This window comes from Botrytis byssoidea (genome assembly GCF_014898295.1).
Source record: "Botrytis byssoidea strain MUCL 94 chromosome Unknown BBYS_013, whole genome shotgun sequence".
NCBI classification, from domain to species: Eukaryota; Fungi; Ascomycota; class Leotiomycetes; order Helotiales; family Sclerotiniaceae; genus Botrytis; species Botrytis byssoidea.
In genome coordinates, this window is record NW_024065854.1 from 794,608 (window position 1) to 814,091 (window position 19,484).

The 19,484-nt window shown below is 42.4% G+C and overlaps 5 protein-coding genes across 5 annotated transcripts; 2 read left to right on the top strand and 3 right to left on the bottom strand.

Annotated features, from left to right (window-relative positions):
• Positions 1-824: 824 nt before the first annotated feature.
• EAE97_007051 (uncharacterized protein) lies at positions 825-2,615 on the bottom strand (the record flags this gene model as incomplete). Its single annotated transcript, XM_038877565.1, has 2 exons — positions 825-1,425; positions 1,495-2,615. The coding sequence occupies 2 exons, from the start codon at positions 2,613-2,615 to the stop codon at positions 825-827; spliced, it is 1,722 nt and encodes a 573-aa protein (XP_038731755.1).
• Positions 2,616-4,333: 1,718 nt separating this feature from the next.
• Positions 4,334-6,365, bottom strand: EAE97_007052 (uncharacterized protein). Its single transcript, XM_038877566.1, has 6 exons — positions 6,180-6,365; positions 5,320-6,122; positions 5,164-5,268; positions 4,948-5,109; positions 4,804-4,857; positions 4,334-4,745 (listed from the first exon to the last, which is right to left on the bottom strand). Exons 1-6 carry the CDS (start codon positions 6,250-6,252, stop codon positions 4,524-4,526), a joined length of 1,419 nt encoding a protein of 472 aa, XP_038731756.1. The 5' UTR covers positions 6,253-6,365; the 3' UTR covers positions 4,334-4,523.
• Positions 6,366-6,444: 79 nt separating this feature from the next.
• Positions 6,445-8,027, top strand: EAE97_007053 (uncharacterized protein). The gene is made up of 4 exons (XM_038877567.1): positions 6,445-6,796; positions 6,849-7,097; positions 7,161-7,634; positions 7,687-8,027. The coding sequence occupies exons 1-3, from the start codon at positions 6,683-6,685 to the stop codon at positions 7,350-7,352; spliced, it is 555 nt and encodes a 184-aa protein (XP_038731757.1). The 5' UTR covers positions 6,445-6,682; the 3' UTR covers positions 7,353-7,634; positions 7,687-8,027.
• A 1,940-nt stretch (positions 8,028-9,967) lies between these two features.
• On the bottom strand, positions 9,968-11,494 carry EAE97_007054 (uncharacterized protein; the record flags this gene model as incomplete). Its single annotated transcript, XM_038877568.1, has 4 exons — positions 9,968-10,400; positions 10,508-10,849; positions 11,026-11,286; positions 11,442-11,494. The coding sequence occupies 4 exons, from the start codon at positions 11,492-11,494 to the stop codon at positions 9,968-9,970; spliced, it is 1,089 nt and encodes a 362-aa protein (XP_038731758.1).
• A 1,053-nt stretch (positions 11,495-12,547) lies between these two features.
• On the top strand, positions 12,548-12,827 carry EAE97_007055 (uncharacterized protein; the record flags this gene model as incomplete). The annotated part of the gene is made up of 2 exons (XM_038877569.1): positions 12,548-12,672; positions 12,731-12,827. The coding sequence occupies 2 exons, from the start codon at positions 12,548-12,550 to the stop codon at positions 12,825-12,827; spliced, it is 222 nt and encodes a 73-aa protein (XP_038731759.1).
• Positions 12,828-19,484: the final 6,657 nt, after the last annotated feature.

A 19,484-nucleotide genomic window follows, 5' to 3' on the forward strand; every position in this document is an offset into this window, starting at 1 on the left:
GAGTGCATTTGTAGATGATATCCTTGCAGCTAGTAAATATATTTGAAGCGCTATTAAAACCACGCCTTTATATCTATCGCCTCGTTGGATTTTGAGAGAAGTGTGGGAAAAGATTAATAGTGGTGATGGTCAGGCAAGAAGCTAGATCAAGGCACAATTGCAAGCGAGGTCTACATGACGCAATCCTATCCCTAGAAGTACTTCGATACCAAATCCATAAACTAAAAATGGCACTCGCCAGCACCAATTGGACAGTTGTTTGAAAAGGCTACGATAGATTTGATAACTGATTGGCGGCAAATCATGATACCGCGATATTACTTTTCCAGAAATATGCCGTTGTATATCATATCAGTCGTCACCATTGTATTCATAAAGATCCAGCAAAATTAATATATTCAAGGCAATGCACATACATTTTTGCAATTGAAATTACTAACTACATGTGTGTAATTCTCCTATGAAAAGATTAATGGGTATCTAACGCGCCCTCTGAATACAAATCCTAAGCCACAGATCCCGAACACTCCTCAGAAACGAGAATCGTACGAGATAGCTACCAACTATGAGTAAGACTTACACGCCCATTTTCCAAGCCCTGTGAAGCCAATAAACCAAGACTACAATTCTACAAAATGTAGAGTCTAAGATCTACCAATTCCCTGCATCATATTCTGCACAGTCCTAAACTGCAAATTCTCCTCCTCTAACCGCGTGTTTCTCGCTTGCAGTAGAGCAAGTTGATCCAGTAGAGTCTTATCCCCATTCGACTGTTTCATGACCTGAGACCACAGATTAGCAGACACAAGTTGCTGTTCCTGCAATTATCTTTGAAGGTCGCTCTCAGTGCCTCTCCGAGATACTGCGTCCTGTGCTCGACCATTGCGTTCCTTGATTATAGCTTCGTTCAATCCCCTGTATCTTGCTTTGAGAAGACCAAACTCTTTAGCCTCTTGAAGCGCGGCTACGCTTTCTTGACTCTTCTTCATCCTCGCCTCGTCTTTGAGCATCGAGATTGTTGTTTCCAGAGTGGCAATCGTAGCCTTCAGGGGCTTCGCAGATTCCTCAACCGCACGAGCTATTTCACTAGCCTTTGTATCGTCGATTTGAGCCTGGCTGATACGAGAAGCACGTAATATATCTACTTCTTGTCGTGCTTCATCTTGTTCTTTCTTGAGATCAGTCGCCTTTTCAACAAAGCGCTCATGTGCTGTCTTGTGTCGAGAAAGTTTGTTGGTCGTTTCCGCACTATCGAGCTTGGTAATGTTGTGCGCATCTTGTTCGGCCTTTAATTCCTGCTGTAGCTTGGATATATTTTCGTGTAGACGCTGTATCTTGGCAGACCATTCACTTCGGACCTTGTCTGGTTCTTTCAGTGCTTTGTCAGGTTTCTCTTTCGTCGTTACCAATGCAGATTCTAGCTTGCTATTCTCAGTCTTGAGTGCTTGCTGTCGATTGTCATGAGCAACATATAGATGCTTCATCTCGGTCTACTTTTCAGCTATTTGTCGTTCTTTAGCGGCGAGTTTCTTGCCCAATGAGGATAACAAGTTGTCCTTGGCTCTATCTTCAGCTTCTTCTGAGGAGCTTTCATCTGCTTCAGAAGACTCTTCAGCGTTTGTTTCAATGATAGCTCCGATGTCCTTGATGTTAACTTTGCTTTTCAACACCTTCTCCTTGGGAGGCTTTCTAACGAAGGCCAACTCAGTATGACCTAGTAATATCAATCTGTCTTTCTCCTCCTGGCTCCATTGTTTCCTCTGTTCCGGGGTCTTTATCGTTAGAGGATACCCGTTCTCAAATCTCTTGGGCTCTTCCTGTCCTGACTTTACTTGTGCTTCAATGGCCCTCTTTACCCATTCTGGTGGAACTATTTCGTTATTGCCTTCATGATACTCGACAGCTTTTGCAGGAAATTCGATCGACGGGTCTGATTTGGGGATCGGGGTGTTTCTCGAAATCATGAGGACTGATGCAGCCTCGTCGCTCGTAAATGTAATATCGGCGTTATTCTTCATGGCTAAGGTTAGGCGCTGGTACAAGTATTGAGGGAGAACATTTTCAGGCTCAAATGCAGCGATCTCCATGTATTTTTTTCTGGCTGCGTTTCTCGGTAATCTCGCCTCGCCCTCTTTGGAACACGGTAACAATGCCCCTTGAACCACAAGAACACGTGCTTCCCTGCTGCTCAAAGTGACATCAACTTGCCAAAGCTTTGCATCATTGAGCTTTTCAATACTTGAAACTGCACATAGATACCACTCTTTCGCAAGCTCTTCTCTCCCTCCTGGGCCAACAAAGCAGGGTTTTGAAGCGATCGAAAGTTCTGCTGACAAATTTATGCCTACGTTCTCGCTGTAATCTTTAAATGGGTCCCGCTGATAATCCAAGCAATGGGTGCCGTCCATATATGTTCTCTCAAAAAGAAAGAACCACGAGAGAATGTCGTCCACGGGTAGTTTTGAGTGTTCTTTTAGGTACATCGAATCACGAGAATATTTGTATTTCCAGGCTTCGACTTCGCGTGGAGTCAAGAAAAGAGTCTTACCAGAATTCGCAGCTTCAGAAGCCTTCTCTGCTATAGTAGTTTGGACGACTTCAGTATCCTTAGCCATATTTTTTGACTCTGGAGGAAACATTCGACAGTATTAATCCACCCAATACGCCTCCATGATGGACAAGGTCGCATGGGATTGCATTTTGAAAGATTCATGCACCTTTCTCAAGATTTCACTTCTCACTTTCCTTTCATCTGCTGCAATAGCGTTTTCTTCCTCATAATAATCCATGGTGAAGCTGGCAAATGGCAATTAGCTAGCAGCAAGCAGCGAGACCGACAGTTGATTATAAGTTGGACTTGAGTCTTCAGTGGAGGTAAATTATTATCTTTGAAGGGAAGGCTTCCAAATTAGTGAGCAAGAGTTATGCAATAAGTGACAATTGAGAGCACTGTGTAAAAAGATGAGCTATCTGGAGATGGGCCAGAGAAGATAGGCAATAAAAACCCAGATAACTAAAACAAATTATAGAGTGTTTGAAAGAGTCATGAATTATGTTGTTAAACAAGCTCGAAGGGAGGGTGAGAATTTGCTAAGTTGTAGATAAAAACCCTGATAAATTGCAAAAGATGAATGCTCTCAAACATTAATAGACAGTCTTTCCGGGTTTCCTCGGGTTGCTAACCAGCCCTTTAATTGAAATGGCTGTATTAAACTCACTGTTGCATATTCAATACTCAATGTCAGATTTTGCTAAGTGTACCTTCTCGGATTTTGAAAATCAGATTACAAAGTGAGTAGAAAGATGTTACTAGGTAAGAAGTTGTGAAGCTATAAAGTTGTCTTGGTAATAGACGAACCAATTCTTAATAAAACGTTTTGCTGGCTTTGATGAATATTAACTAAAGACAGGTCTTAAGAATAGTTGCTAGTGAAGCCTTGATATAGAAATTTCAATGCAATTTTCAAAATCTCAGGTATTGGAGAAATATGTAAGGGGAGTGAATTTGTGAGATTTGCCTTTGTTGCCAACAGAAAAGTAACTTTAAAACACAATATTGTTGGATCTCCGAAACCAAATATCTTTGCATATCTCCGCACGTTCTCCAAATATTCGAAACACTCTCAAAGTTCTTTCTGTATGTACAGGATTTTGAAATTTCTGAACAGTTTTCAGGGTTCAACGGAGATTTATATATATTCAGAAATTCAAGTGATCTGAGGAGAGAATCGAAAGAGAGTGAATTATGAAGAATAGAGTGGGAATGATGGGAAGTTGAGTATTGCCAGAAACATAGAATTTATAGACTGAAGAGAGCAAACTTCAGTGTTTTATGAAACAGGATAGAAGCAATAGATGGACACGCGTCAGTATCACTAGACTTTATCATAATGGAGAGTTCAAGGCAAGTTCTAGGCAAGTTCTGTCCTCTTTCTGCTTTGTCGAGGATGCATCGTAACCTTTTTTATTTCATGTTTCCGAGAAACTTGACTACTTTAATGGACAATCATTGGGTCCTCTGTTACACGAAAAATTACTGTTAGTCAAAGTATATTTTACCACATCAAGGATGGGTTTTCTAGTTCAGAAACCTCGGATCATTGTAAAGAAGCCCAAAAGCAGTTTCTGGCTCTCTTTTTCCCTTGAGGGGCACATAAGAGAAAAACAGCAATCTTTATTCGTCTTGAAAGATTTCATAATAGAGACAATACATGGCCACCATGATTTGAAGAAATAAACAATAACAACAGAGAGGAACTACAACAATAATAGCAATAACAATGACAACGAAACTAGAAACTAGAAACTAGACACAGCAATAGTCGAATATTAAATTTCGGGAATTCTATGCATTCATGGTATCAATTATTCTCGTTAACTTTTATCTGTATGGAGCTTCTATTACAAAAGAATTGCAACCCACAAACTTAGCATTGATACTAACAATGCACTAGATGATTGTATGGCGCAAAATATTCTGAACAACTCGATTCATAACATCTCAACATTTCGACCTTTTACCTTTAACCAAGAATGCTTTTCAACACCTTGATTTGCTCCTCAACGCTTGACTTGCTGGTTCCGCCAGCTGCTTGGCGCGCTTCTACACTCTTCTCATAGTCAAAACATTCAGAAACATCCTCCTTGAAACGGCTATCAATGCTCTTCAGTTGATCATATGTCAATTGGTCCATTGGAATCTTAGTCTTCTCAGAGTATGCGACGACTTGCCCAGAGATGTGATGCTAATTTCAATATTAGCAATTGTTTGATCATAACTTAGAAGAATGAAGGGCTACTTACAGTCTCTCTGAATGGTACACCTGCTCGTACTAGATAATCCGCCAAGTCGGTGGCCTAACAATAATCCCCTTGGTTAGCGAGAGCACACTCACATATGCTTGGCTCGAGAGAATTTCAACAAGTTATATTTTTGAATTGACTTACGAGCATAAATGGGTCTAGCGAAGCCTTCATCTTCTCTGGATTGATAGTCAATGTGCTGAGAACGCCGGTTGCGATCTGGATACTGTCTCCAACTGTCTTGATGTGATCCAACATTGGCTCCACACTCTCTTGAAGGTCCTTGTTGTAAGTACTTGGAAGACCCTAATATGATCGATCAGTATATTGTCATATTGCCAAATGACAGTGGAGAAGTACCTTGATTGTCATCATCAAACCTGCCATTTGACCGAACGCTCTGCCGGATTTACCCCTCAATAATTCCAAACTGTCACTGTTCTTCTTTTGGGGCATCAGAGATGACTATAGATGTTAGTTCAGGAGTCAATATAGGTCTTGGAAGATAGGACGTACCCCAGTGGAGTAGGCATCAGCCAGACGAACGAAGCTAAATTCACCAGTACCATAGATGATAAGATCCTCAGCCCATCTTGATAAATGGGACATGAGAGTGGCACCCCATTGCATTGTCTCAACAACAAAATCACGGTCGCCAACTGCGGACATAGAGTTCCACAAAAGACCTTCGAAACCAAGCTCCTCGGCCATTGCCTCACGATCGATATTGAAAGGATTACCAGCCAAAGCACCACATCCTAAAGGCGATCGATTAACTCGCTTGATAACTTCCCGCAATCTTTGGAGATCAGTTGCAAAAGCCAAACCGTATGACAACATCCAGTGACTCCATCTGATAGGTTGAGCACGTTGCAAGTGAGTATATCCTGGCATGATATGTTCAATCTCGTTCTCTGATCTGGCAGCCACGACCTTCAAATAATCGACCAAGAAGCTCTCAATCTTTTTGAGCTCATCTCTAAGCCACAATCGCATATCTGTTGCAACTTGCTCATTTCGACTTCTTCCAGTGTGTAATTTCCCTCCAATCTCTTTGCCAATAATTTCGCCCAGTCTTCTCTCATTTGCAGTATGAATATCCTCGTCCACACCAGGAATGATCTTGAATGTGCCGGCGACCCATTCTTCCTCGACTTGCTTCAATCCGGACTCAATTGCTGCGAATTCGGCTTCAGTCAAGATGCCATTCTTGTGGTTTGCACGAGCCCAAGCAATACTGCCCCGAATATCCTGAGTATGGAATGCACGATCGTAGTAGATTGATTCATTATAAGAGACCATGAGAGGATCAAGACCGCCTATTGAAATTTCAGTGAGAAATTGAGCTCAGTCAAAGAAATATGAGTCAAACAAACCGGTAAATCGACCACCCCACAACATATTCTCTCCAGGTTTGCTACCTGGAGCTCTAACTTGTTCTGAGGCCATGATTGTATAAATTTGAGTGAATTGATCACAAAATTATAAGTAAATTTAATATAGGACCTTATCGTCGCTGTGAGTATTGATTGCTTGACAGAAAATCGAATATGGACGGGAATGCTAAGAAACTATTGATAATAGTATTGTGATAGCTAAAAATTTATTGAGGGGTTGTTCCTGATTACATCGGAGGTCGGTGCTACGTTAATCCTTGCTAGCGCCCGCCTTGTGATAGATCCTTTCTCGAATGGTAGACTACGGTAAACGACAACTCATCAATTGCTGTTTCATATCAAATCCAAATCTCAACTCTCCACCGCTTTGATTCTACCACGTATCTACCGAGTCCTGCTCCAATACCCGAAGAGTTGATTTTGGAAGAGTATTGAAGAAGCACAAATTCACAAAGGCATTGATTGATATATTGATTTAAAATATGGCTTCATTTCCCAACATTTGGAATCATCGTAAGGTGGCCGACACCGCTTCTAAGCCTTGTGAGATTTGCTATAAACCTAGTGCAAGTGTCCTGATAACTCCAGAAAACAAGGTGCATATTGAAATCCTCTATTTTGAAGTGATCGCTTAACAATTCTTATTAGGACTTCTTTTATGTATGCCCATCCCATTTAAAGGACAAAGGATTTGCTACACCCATTATAGATGAAGCTGCTATTGCTGCTAAGAAAAAGAAAGAGATGGACGACGAGATCGCACGTGTGAAGCAGGAGTTTGAAGAGAAGCAGAAGAGAAAGAAGGAGAAAGAAACTTCGAAGAAAGACGAGAAGGAGAAGGATAGTGAAGATAAGAAGGATGAAGAGAAAAAAGACGAGAAGAAGACTGATGGGAAGGTATGCATAACGCTTGGTCATTCTCAATCTCTATGCCTACTAATATTTCACTTGTATCTTTAGGAGAAGTCGGACACTCCTGTATCACCTGCACCAAGTCCAACAGCAGATGAAGAACCCAGAGTCTTTTCTCTAAAAAAGGCGTTCTATCAACAGAGACTGGATAAAAAGAGGCAGGCGGAAGTTGCAAAACGAAATCGTGAACGTCTCCAAAATCCGAATTTATTTCCTCAAGTCCCTAAAGGCTTACCTTGAGCTGGCATAATCATCTCAAATGATCAGTGCTCCTACTTAAGTGGGAGAGATTCCAACAGAGTCATCGTGGATTTATCAGTGTTTCTTGTAATGGTGGTGATTTTGCAAAGTCACTCAAAAACAGGAGATTCGGACCGTATTTGCCAAGAACATTCGTTCTTATATTTGTGAGTCAAGGAAGCGTCTTATTAGTTAGACATTCACCCTCGCGCAAACTTTACTCATTCTTGATATACTTGCCGGGGAATGTCACACGCGAGTTTGATGGAGTCACTTGAAATGGTAATGCCCGCTTCGTACACGTCATATAATTTACTACTAATGAGAGTTGCAGCATCGTATGTTCATGAGGTCCATCTGCTGACTGCATATGATCGACCCGTTGGGAAGGTGGTCAATGCATCTAAGTTGGAGTTGAGTATGGATGGGTTGGCATTCACCGGGGCAGTCCTCCTTGTACTTACTATCCTGTATATAAAGCTTCATCAGGCTACTTCTCACGGCAGTTATCAGGCTAGACCGCGCGGTATCTTCCTTGCCAGGCAACCGAGTGAAAGAGCGGTACCATCCCGCAATTATCTACCTCGTACAGAACGCCGTGAAGGTACATACGTGCTTACATGTTAAAAAGCTAACCCTGCTTATCTCAAACCATTCTAAGCTTCTTTCGCTTCCCTGCAATATTCGTTTCCCATATCCACTATTTTCGCTTGAAAATTTAATGTTAGTGCTTATTTTCAGCCTTCAAAATCCTTGGGAGAAGCCACTCACCCCGGTACACACTTTGCAATACTCCCCAGCTACTCACTTGGTTGTCACTTCGCTTCTCTTATCCAGAAGCTCATCTAGTGTCGATCAACATATTGCATTGCTAAACCGATCAGTCTCGTGATTTCACTAGTCATAAGGCTTTTAAGATGCCATCCAGATCCAATTGAATGCTTATCCTATCCTTATGCTCATCGATCATGTCCTGTAGTCAGACGGCTGATTGAGAATCCGCCAGCATCCTTTACCCCGCATATCCAACGAAGCAATGCTACCCCGGTCATCTTTTCCATCAACGATGGCATCATTGGATGGATGCAGCAATGTCTTGCAGAGTCAAGACCGCACGAGTTTGCTCTGCTGGTCATTGTACGTACAATTTTATGTATTTATTTACTCGGTGAAACGTCCATTTCGGAAAGTTCACTGCGAACAGAAAGCCTTCCGTAAATCTATCACATTTTCACGGCTGACTTGCATGCATATGAGCATTCTATCACACCTCAAATATCATGCTCATTTCCTTTCTTCCTTCTTTGCCTGAGGTACGGCTTTGCATCCATTTTTTATATCACAGTCTACTCCGCTTACGGAGCTTGACATATCTGTTCCCATCCTGCTTCGCTCACGCCGAGTCATCCATAAATCAATTCGTCCATCATTCACTACTGCATAGATGCCTGATTATATGAAATGTAAGCATAAACGGACCCGACAACTTGGTTGAAGTTAGAACGTTATGTATACGTGAGGAGTGGAGCCAATAATCCTACGCCGTTACGGTGTGTTTAGGATTCCCTTCGCTGTATTCAACGATAAAGAGAGCACCGGGATGAATACAGAGAGCATGCGGTTTACTGGAGAGCGGGATAATGGTGCAAATGAGGCAAATCCTGGACGAGTTGATTCATACGAAGGGCCTATTAGTCCGGGAAGGAGGTCATACCACATTGTGTATAATGACCTCGGGATATAATACAATATAGTAAATGCTTTTTTAATTATCTGAATAAGCTCCGTCTACGTTAGCAATGGATGAGGGCACCCTCTCAAGGTCTTTATCTGTTTTATGCATTTAGACAGAAGTATATAGAGCATGACAAAACTTTCCTAATTCATATGACACACTTTACAAAGAATTTATTGACCCCTACGCAAATTCACAATCTACCAGATAAAGCATCCAGACCCAATTGTTCTGAACCGTCTTTCCGCTTACATTACGATTCTTTACCCACACCTGCATCCACACCCATACCCATACCAGAAATCCATTCCTTCACCATCCGCTCCATGCGCCTGCTATCCGCGCAAACACAACCCAGCATTACACAAGCAGGGCCAGGCAATCCAATCCATCACTTCTCGGTCGTTCCGCAAATACTACTTTGACATTTTTTGACACTGAAAATTTCGAACCCCGAGCTTTCCGAGTCATTGTGATTACCTAAACTTTTTCTACTTGTTTTTTATTCTTCTTGGTCTTCTTTTTCGAATTCGAATGTCACATGTGCAGGATGAAGATTTTTCGAACTAGATATGTGTACGCTATATGCATATGCAGGCATTGATGTAGGTGGTAGTAGTGTATTGTATATGTATCTCGCGAATAGTGTGTAATACAACCAAGATGATAGGGTGGAATTAGCCAGACCCATAGCCCTGCAATCTAGTCTTCTCAAATTCCTGTTATATCACACCTTACAGTTCTGTCTAGTACCATATGGTAACGTGCCGCGGTTATGTTCATTCATACATATGTACATACATGCATACACGCATACAAGGTGTGTTACCCCGCGCGCGCGGCAGCATCAATCATTCCCAGACCAATACCCATCTCCAGTCTACAAACTCCCCTTCTCCCTCTCCAACGTAGTTCCGTTCCCTCTCATCCCAGGAGGTAGCCTAATACCCCCGCTCCCACCTTCCACCCTCTTTCCGATCGTAACCTCATCACATCTCCCCTTTAACAAACTGAAGGCTGGGCAAACCCATACTCCACAACTACATCGCATCCCCTGCCAAGCATACTTTCCAACTTGGGCTTTGCATTTTTGGTTTGGACATTCGAGTCTTCCGGATAAGTTTCCGAGCTCGAGTTCTGGACGCATCCAGGAGAGAGGGTGCAAGAAGTGGTGGGTGCAGGTGTTGTGGTGGGGAGTAGAAGCAAGGGAGGAAATGGGTGTTGTCTGAGGATTAACGAGTGAGTTGGGAGAAGAGGTGGATTTTGGGGTGGGTGTGTGAGGTATCAGATAAGGGGTTGTGACGAGGTTGCGGCTAGGGTATTGTTAGTTTGATGATTATGATTCTTCGCTGCTTATTGATAATGATAATGTATGACATAAATAAAAACAAGTGAGGAAGAAAGAGTAGGGAAAACTTACCGACACATTCTACATCTGATCTCCTTTTCTTTGCCGTCTGCCTTCTGTTTATCCTGTTGTTCTTCGTCCTCAAATCTGACCCAATCAGGTCGTCCTCCAGTGGCCACAGCCAACTCAACCTCTCTTTGATACAACCATCTTTGATACTTAGGCTGATCATCTATGTTTCTCGGGCAGCCCATTTCGTAATATAACTGGAGCTGCGCCATAAATCCATCATTAGGCTCAGCGAAAGGACGTGTTTGCTGAATTTGAGCAAGCGCGGTATGGGGAGTGAGTGAGGGATATTGGCGGAGGAGGTAGGCTATTAAAATGGTCACGGAACGGGAGCGACCCATTGCGCTAATAGGTGTCAGCGTTTAATATAAATTATTAAAAGATGGGAACAAGGAGTCATGAGCAGAGAAACACCCCTTGACTTCTCCTTTTGAAATCCAATAACATGCTTCCGTGTCTACTACAATGATAACAATGACTTCCGAATCTCAGGACAAACAAAATAAAGTGTCCTAACTTACCAATGAACAAGCACAGCACTCTTCTTCTTCTCGCCTTCATCACCCTCAAGCCTCCCATTACCCTTTAAAGCCTCTTCAATCCAAGCTCCCGTCGTTTCAAATTCACCCAGCAAATTCTCGTCCTCTACATCATCCACCTCGATCTGAAGGTGTTTGTACTTATTCCAATCGATATTGAAGTTCTTGAAATCGTACTTCAGAACACTGACAATATGTGTGATATTGCTCTTTTGGAGAGAGTTCTCAGTCAACGAAACGATCCTGTCTTGTGTTAGATTTATCTTTCTCTTCTCTCGTATCATTCAAAGAACAGCAGACGATAGTCAGAGATGCTCCCCAACATTCGAGCGAAAAGGTCGAAAAATCAAAACAATATCACGTGCGCGGGGCAAACGTTCGAAAGTAAATGTACATACCCTCCAACATACAACTCATCCTCCCCTGATAACCTCGAAGGTTCTGTATTCATTTTAAGATTCTTCCTCAAGTTCCTTACTTTCTGTATCTGTTCCTGGAACTGCCTGGCTTCCAGATCTGGCGGATCTTCAATTGACGTTGATGTTGACGTCGCCACCTTTGATCGAGCAAACCTTGTGTAACCTCGAGATAGCAATCAAACAATCTCAAATCCTCGCTTATGACCAGCAATGTACTTGCAAAAAGGGGAAGCGTATTCAATGAAGATCAGGTGATAAGATATTATTGATATACAGTCCACACTCAAGGATCTCTTTCTTCAAGCTTGTGTACATTTAGAAAATTCCAAATTGTTCTTTTGCTCTTTCACCCCGCCTTACCGGTTAAATATCGGCGTTCGGGACTACTAATCATTCACTCGTATAAATTGCCTTAGGCCAAACTTTAAAATCAGCCTTAAAACCTTGAGAAACGCCATTGAATCAACAACATAAAGTTAAAATGTCTGCGCGGAGAAGTATTTTCGCTCACGAGATCTTGTCTCGTTCTGTGCTTCGGCAGTTTGATTACAGAGCGGCAGATGAAACATCCAGTGCGCAACATTCAGTATCATTTGTGAGCATACATGTAGTGGCAGTGTTACCATCTAGCATTTTACGTGAAGATAGTCAGGAGACGATTAACGAAATTGCATTTAGTAGATGAATCTGCACTGCACTATACTGATATCCATGCGATGAGACTTTCGGAGTACTCCTTCGGGGCTAAAAAGCACAAGCACAAGAGAATCTTCTCATCGGGCCGAGTCCGGGCTAAGAAATGCTTACTTTTAGGGATTTTGGCCGCTGTGGAGATATCAACACCAGGTGGACGAGATCAGATTGAGTTTTTCAGGGGGAAACTGGGGATGGATTTCGGGTATTATTAGGCTTATATCTCCGAAAACTAAAAGGCTGTCATGGATAAACGATAATTAGACTCATCAAACTTTGTAACTCATATCGGTGCTACTGATGTCGGTGATAGTTCTCTGGTGAGAATCGAAGGAATGAGAATGTTGGCCGAAATGAATAACAATATGTCTCGTTAGGTGATCAATAACACAATGAAACGTTGCGCGATTTATTGTACCAGTAGCCAACAAGCTGTAGTATCTCCGAAGGTTGGAATTGTCTTAGATTTTGTTGATCACCAAACACGCAGAGATCTCAACGTAAGACATTATCATGAGTAAGTGAATGATGTCCGCTTCAGAACACCCGACTCGAGGATGATCTAACTCACGTAGCACACACATGGCATCAACCCCCGTTCGTCCGCCTACCGAAAGCCCTACCCGATATTATTCATATGCAACACATATTGTATCTACTCGAAATAACTAAGGCTGACCAGTCGAGCCCGTCCAACAGAAAGATCACATGTAGCCAAGAAAACCACCAGCATGTGCATACGCAATCAAATCATGAAAAAAATAAACTCGTGTCAATCCAGACTCCAGATCATCCCCGTACCGATGAACGGACGATTGGCGATGTGTCCCAAAAGCGGAAAAGTGTTGTGATACGACACCTCGTGTTTCGCTTCGACATCCCGCGTGTGTGCCAGAGATTCAGCCTTCTTTTCGCCCTATGGGGCCGTACTTCACTTGAGCCTGGTGTTGTGCTACGAGGCGCTAGAGGCGGGCGTTCATAAGGTTGGCCAAGGGATAAAAAGAAACGGAAAATTTGTTACATGAGCATGGGTTTTGTGTAACATTTCTACCAATAAAAATTGACTGAATAGAAAGATCTGGATGGCTTGGCATTTAGCTGAAAATTGGAAAATATATACAGTCCGTATTCAAGATTTAGGCATTTCCTTCTCTTGCATGCAGCTCAATCAATGAAAGGCGATACCAGAACATACGATACATTAGATATCCTTATACGGCAATTATGTATCTTACGATACTGTATGATGGCCACCTTAGCACGTAATCTAGCCCCAACGCCAGTGTCATCAGCGGCTGATCAGAACATGGGTTGCAATTCGCACCCATCTACCGAATGTATCTCAGCCCTTTGTTCTAGATCTGGCAAAGACATCTATCCACCTGTGATCGATTCACCGCTTAGATTGATGCATGCTCACGGGACATTGCTATTTTGCAATTAAACGAATTGGCTGGCGAGTGTAAGTGCAGAAAACTAGGCAGATGTAAATCGGGGGCGTTTACGGAAAAGCTGGATATACAGGTTTCTGTATTTACTGTAGCCTTGTCCTGCTGGAACGTTGGTTTGGGGCAAGATCTAGTTTCCTGAATGCTTATTATATTGGTTCTTCTAAGATGAGGTTAACTCGTACCCCCTCTCAATACTCAATTCACGAGCGTGATTGGTACGATGCAAATTTTCGCCTCAATACCGGTGTGTGAAGATTCGTATGCCAAACAAGATTAATCAGATTACAGTCAGCTTTAGTCGTATCTTGGGATCAATGATAGGTTGAATTGAAATGAAGCCCTGAGGGAAAAAGACGAGATTCGTCCCCGCAATATGAGATGGTGGCTGAGACTCTCGAGACACTCTGCGTGAACATTGAGCTTATCCACCTCCCTCTTTCCCAACCCCAAATTTAGCAGATCTAGATTTCCGTCTGTCTGTGATCAACATTTCACTTCTACCGCCTGCCATTTCCCACTTCCACACACTTCCTTGCAACGTTGATCTAGTACACACCATTCAAGTTCAATCGCATCTTCATGATTCATCCCAACATCGCGACATAGCCCCCCCTCCCAAATAAACGGTTCAGGTCGCCGACTTTTAGAAACTTCCTGGTAGCCGATCATAAGTTAAAGTAAGCATCTTGGCGACACGATGCGGTCACGCAGAGCCTCTAATCACTAAACGTTAGCAAAGCTTGGAACATGGCAATGACTTCAATCAAGCTTGTCACTCGTCCCGCTCGAGGCTCGGTAATTATCCTCAATCCAGATGCATGGCTGTGATGTGATGTGATCACGTATCCCTGATCACTGTCACTGATTGCCAGGGGTTCTTCATTTCATTCACGTTTCTGGAATCTCGGGGCTATTTAGAATAAGCCTTGTAGGGCTAGGAAGTATCCGACAAAAGACTGACTGTATTAGGAACGTATTCCGGTGATTATATCAAATTAGCGTTGAGCTTCCTTGGTGATAGCAATGAGATTTAACGAATAGACGGAATGAAAGTGGGATTGATGGATGTTTGTGTCAGTATGCGATCAGGATGATCTTTTGATAGTTGAGTGAATCCAATAATTATTACTCGATTATATGCATGTTATTATTCTTCCACAACTGATAAGTTGGCGGGACAAGCAGGATGTAAAGTAGGTAAGCTCAAGGCGGGGAAACCTAGGAATGTCTGTTCTAATTACAGATGACAGGTTTGTCCGCGCTCTTACTTCCCCATTCATTGTTATCGGCTCTACCGAGTCACCCCTTCATCTTCACCTCGTCGAAATCCGTAAAGGATCACGATGTAGCTCTTACTGCCTCTCTTCAACTTACAATCGGATTACATGACAGTAAAAATGCATGAATGATGATTACTCACCCATGACCATCGTAAGATTCCAATCCACGTCGACGGGTAAGGTTCAGAGGTTCCAAGGGATGTGGTGCTGTGCCACCAACGGGCTTACCGTATCCAACCTTATTCTCTTTTGGATTGTCGATTATTGATTCCGGATTGATTCTAAATTGTTTGTTTGGATCGTGGTCCTACTATGCGGAATCCTTGAGTTGATGGTACTGGAATTCTCGACCTCACGGCTTCTCATTAATCCCACCTTTCCTTCCCCTACAAAACTTGAAAGTCCCCCATGGAACAAACCCCCTTGCACTAAAGAAAATACTTCAATACCTCGGCTAGTGGAGCCCACTAGTCCGGTCTGAGGTACTCAGCCCTGATCAATCTAGCTTAGATCACTATCAAAGCGTACTAGGTAGTTATCTGTTGAACTTTTCACAGGGCTGCGTTGGATGCGGTATTCGTTAGAAAGTAGAATGCCGAATTAACATTGAAAATGGGGGTGGTTTGAGGTATTTTGCCTTTTGCCTCTTGCATAAATACCATGTAGGTTTATAGACATTCTTATGCCGGATTAGCTGAAATAGGGAAATCGAAAGTCATCACCACTCGGCGCTACAGATGATCATCTATCTAGCTATCTATCAACGATAAAGTAGATTTATCCTTAGCTAATCACTCGTTATCTCTCCTTTAGAAGCGTTCCATCGACAATCCGCGCACTATCACAATCTAATTTCCCATCTCCATTTTTTCACACAGACACTGAAACGGCCTTGTAAGGATGGATTCAAACTATCAACTCGCACCCACGCACCAGTGAAAAGCTTCCAAAAGAAGGCCAGAGAGTCGGGACCGATATTATGGTTTCTCGCCAATCCATAGCACTACTGTACGCTCGAGCAAATTGTACGGAGTAGCATGAAATTGGATCCTAGACCCTTGAGTTTGTGCATGGTTGGTATGAAAGGGGGTAGGGTGGGGAGACAAAGGGCTGACTGTTATTTATGACGTTTTAGTGAGGGTAAGGAGAGACATTACTCCGTTCCTCACAGTCATATATCACTGAATTAAGAAAGTCGATAGATACAATTCAATCTCAGCATATCAATTAGACTGTACGATACAATCTGAATAACCATTTACAAAATGGACAGCCAGTTCAGTAATATGACTGCACACCTCTTTTTCCCCTTCCTCATAAATTAGGTGAAATACATAAAGCTCGACTCTTTTGCATGTGCTGGATTTGGTTATCTACATGGTATTGAATCCTGTGGTCCTAATCAAGAACGGTACGTGTATAAAGCACATACAGTGGTGTATTATATGTCATGTAATGTCCGCGAAAGACTTGAAAATGTCGACAAGATTACTCGAGGTTGGCGTGGAGAGGGGAGCTCGGACCAATCAAACATGTGTGTACATAGTACATGAAAACCCAAAGAAAGCAGAAAAGGAACGAAATGAAGAGTACAACGCCCGAACTCATTTCACCTTGGAGGGCTGATGGGAACCATGTTTGACATCCACCCCGTACCGGGATACCTTCCTTATCTTGCCCTGCTCTGATTATATGTTCGTTGCTTGACTGTTCCTATGCATGCCCTCCCTCGTACACTACATGAGAATATGCAAGCAAGCAAGCTTTGCTTCCCGAATCCGTATCTTTGCAATTGTGTGTTTCGTTCCACCATATAACTCCTTGTCTGTTATAATTTTTTCCAATACAAAACATCAAGTTAATGCATCGAGAGTTATTGATATGGGTGCAATGAATGATTCGCACGCGTGAGATGGAAATGAAGATTCTGACGTTGTATTGCGTTACCAGATTGAGGCGAACAAAATCGTCGGAGGTGGGGCGTCAATGGACTGAATGGATGTGGCGCCCATGGCTCGTTGAAGAAATCTTAATGTAACGCAAGTAGGTGCTGGCTGGGTCAATAATATGGTCGTACCGCATATACTGGGATCTTGGAACTGATTGCCTTGACATTGCCTTGTTGTGATTATACCCGGTCTGTCACATAATCAACAGACCACAAGAGTCGACAAAAGCTTACCAATGTTAAATCTCTGACTTACATATAGAAGGCTGATGTGAGAAACTTGTGTATTGGATAGACAGTTGCAGATGATGCAGCCAGACCGTTTCACATGCATTTGAGTTGAGAGGCGGGGTAAGAAGTCTTATTCGAGAATTGGTGCTCTTGTATCTGAAATGACCGTGAACATGAAGTATCCTGTCTGTCCCTAGAACACTTGTGGATGTATGCACACTGATAGGACGTAGAGCCAGAACTGACAGTCAAATTACGAGTTTCTAAGCGCCACTGAAGTCTCCAAGGCAATCCTCAAGTTTATTTTATACAATGTACCTGACGAGCGTCGGGGGATGAAGTACCAGACGACCTCAGTCTCACCGGACAATGACATTTGATCAACGAAGTGCTTCAATTGTTTTGAGCGTGAGGTAGATGCAACACGACATAGCATCTAATCCAATAGAAATTTGTCCTACTCTTCAGCGTGCAGGTTTGAGAAAGATAAATTGCAACCATAACATGACTTGGAAAGACCATGGGTGAGATTGAGAAAGATGGCAAGTAATGCTGTACCTCTGTTTCGAAGATCAACACGAGCCTTGTGAGTCTGGGAGTGGTAGTAGTGGTGTGGTATGTTGTAGAAAATAACCAAACCCTATTTGCTTCCCCTATTCGTAAGACATAACATGACATTAAGCCGGGCTTATGGCGTAAACTCAACAGGTACTTAAGGCGTGAGGGTATCTCCGCACGAGATGGATAACATGATATTTCAAGTTGAGCGTATTCTGGCATATTTTTTTCGTCTCCGCATTACATAAGTGTCCGAGGTGCCTTGAGTATTTTTTACCAACTGCTAGTGCCGGTGGCTGTGTTGAAGATCTTCGGATTTACATACCGGATTGGAAATAACTCGAAACAAGTGCTGAAGTCAATCGCTGATGATTTCAAGGTTGATACTAAAATGTCAATTTAATGCCCAAGATCGAAGCATGTGATTCGGACAACTCGAGGCGAAATGCTGCGTGTGTTGAATTCTCAGGTCAGAATTGGTGGCTTAGCCGGGTCAGAGTATTTGTGAATTTGTATGGAACGCTAGGATGAAGGATAATGATAATATAGATAATCGCAAACTTGGAGTTAGTTGTCACATTGGCTATAACATCTCCTGTATTTTGCAGTAGATTTGCAGGAAAATAGACAAACCCTTCAAAAGGTTGCAGATGCTCAAGCATTTATCTGCAGTATAACTTTCTCGATGTTGAAAACCTCGACCTCGTACTAGTAACCAATTGACTGGGGCTAAAGCTGTGGCGATTGCGGAAGAAGTACCTTTGTACTCCGCACAGTGCAATGAATGCTACGAAAAAGATTCTGTTTCCCTTCAGATCATTCTCTCCTTCGCTTAGTGAGTACTATTAGCATGAATACCTAGCAAAATGACTCTCGTCAGAGGATTCAGAAAGAGTAGTAATAAACATTTGTTAAATTGTCTTAAATGTGCCTACTCAATCAAGGATCTGAATTATTGATGCATTAAGACCCTTGATTCTGCATTAGCTAAATACTACAACCAACAATAGCTGTTGTTCGATCAACTCTACTCTACTTTACAGATGGTTGGGGTGTGATCCCTCGTGTGACTATTGATCACTCCAAACATTTTAACAATAAACTGCGTCTTCGATGCTTTCTTCCAATAAACAATCTAAGCGGATAATCTCCTAATATGTGAGATTGCTGGCTATGTCTATATGGAAGAAAACGAGGTAGTACAGTCCCAAAAATCATCCACGATTACTTTTAGAGGTTACCTGAGAAAGAGCTTGTAAGGCTGAACAGTAAAAGTGTGGAGTACCAGATCACATTGACCAATGAAGAAAATTGAAAAGAAAAAAGTCGAAGCTAGTAAATGGCTAGGGAGTCTCAGATTAGACGGTGTAGCTAAAAGGGGTAATAATGGACATGACCCAAAAGAAATCAAGTTTATGATTCAATTGATTGAAAGGTCCAGATGGTTCTTGTTTTCAATAACTTGTACGGAAATATAAACACACATACATAGCCTTATGGAAAGTTAGCAAAACACTAAATAGGTAATGACAAAATGATAGTCAAATTGTCCCTACTCAAGCATTCAGACTTTTTATCATCGTCATCATCATCATCATCATCATCAACATTATTAGTTTGACAAGTTACCAGCCTTATTGCCTTACCTATCTATACCTATACTCCCGTGATCTGTTGAGTTCGTGCTACCAAACATGGCATGGTATCTGACAAGGTTGCAGGATAATCATAATCGAGGTCGACTAGGTAGGTAGGTATCAGAGACCCCGCTGCCGTTCTATGCAAGAGGGCAACTATGGGGCTTGATTAATAGTTTACATACATCTCATTGGCACCGGTTTGATTCATGAATTGCGCGCAT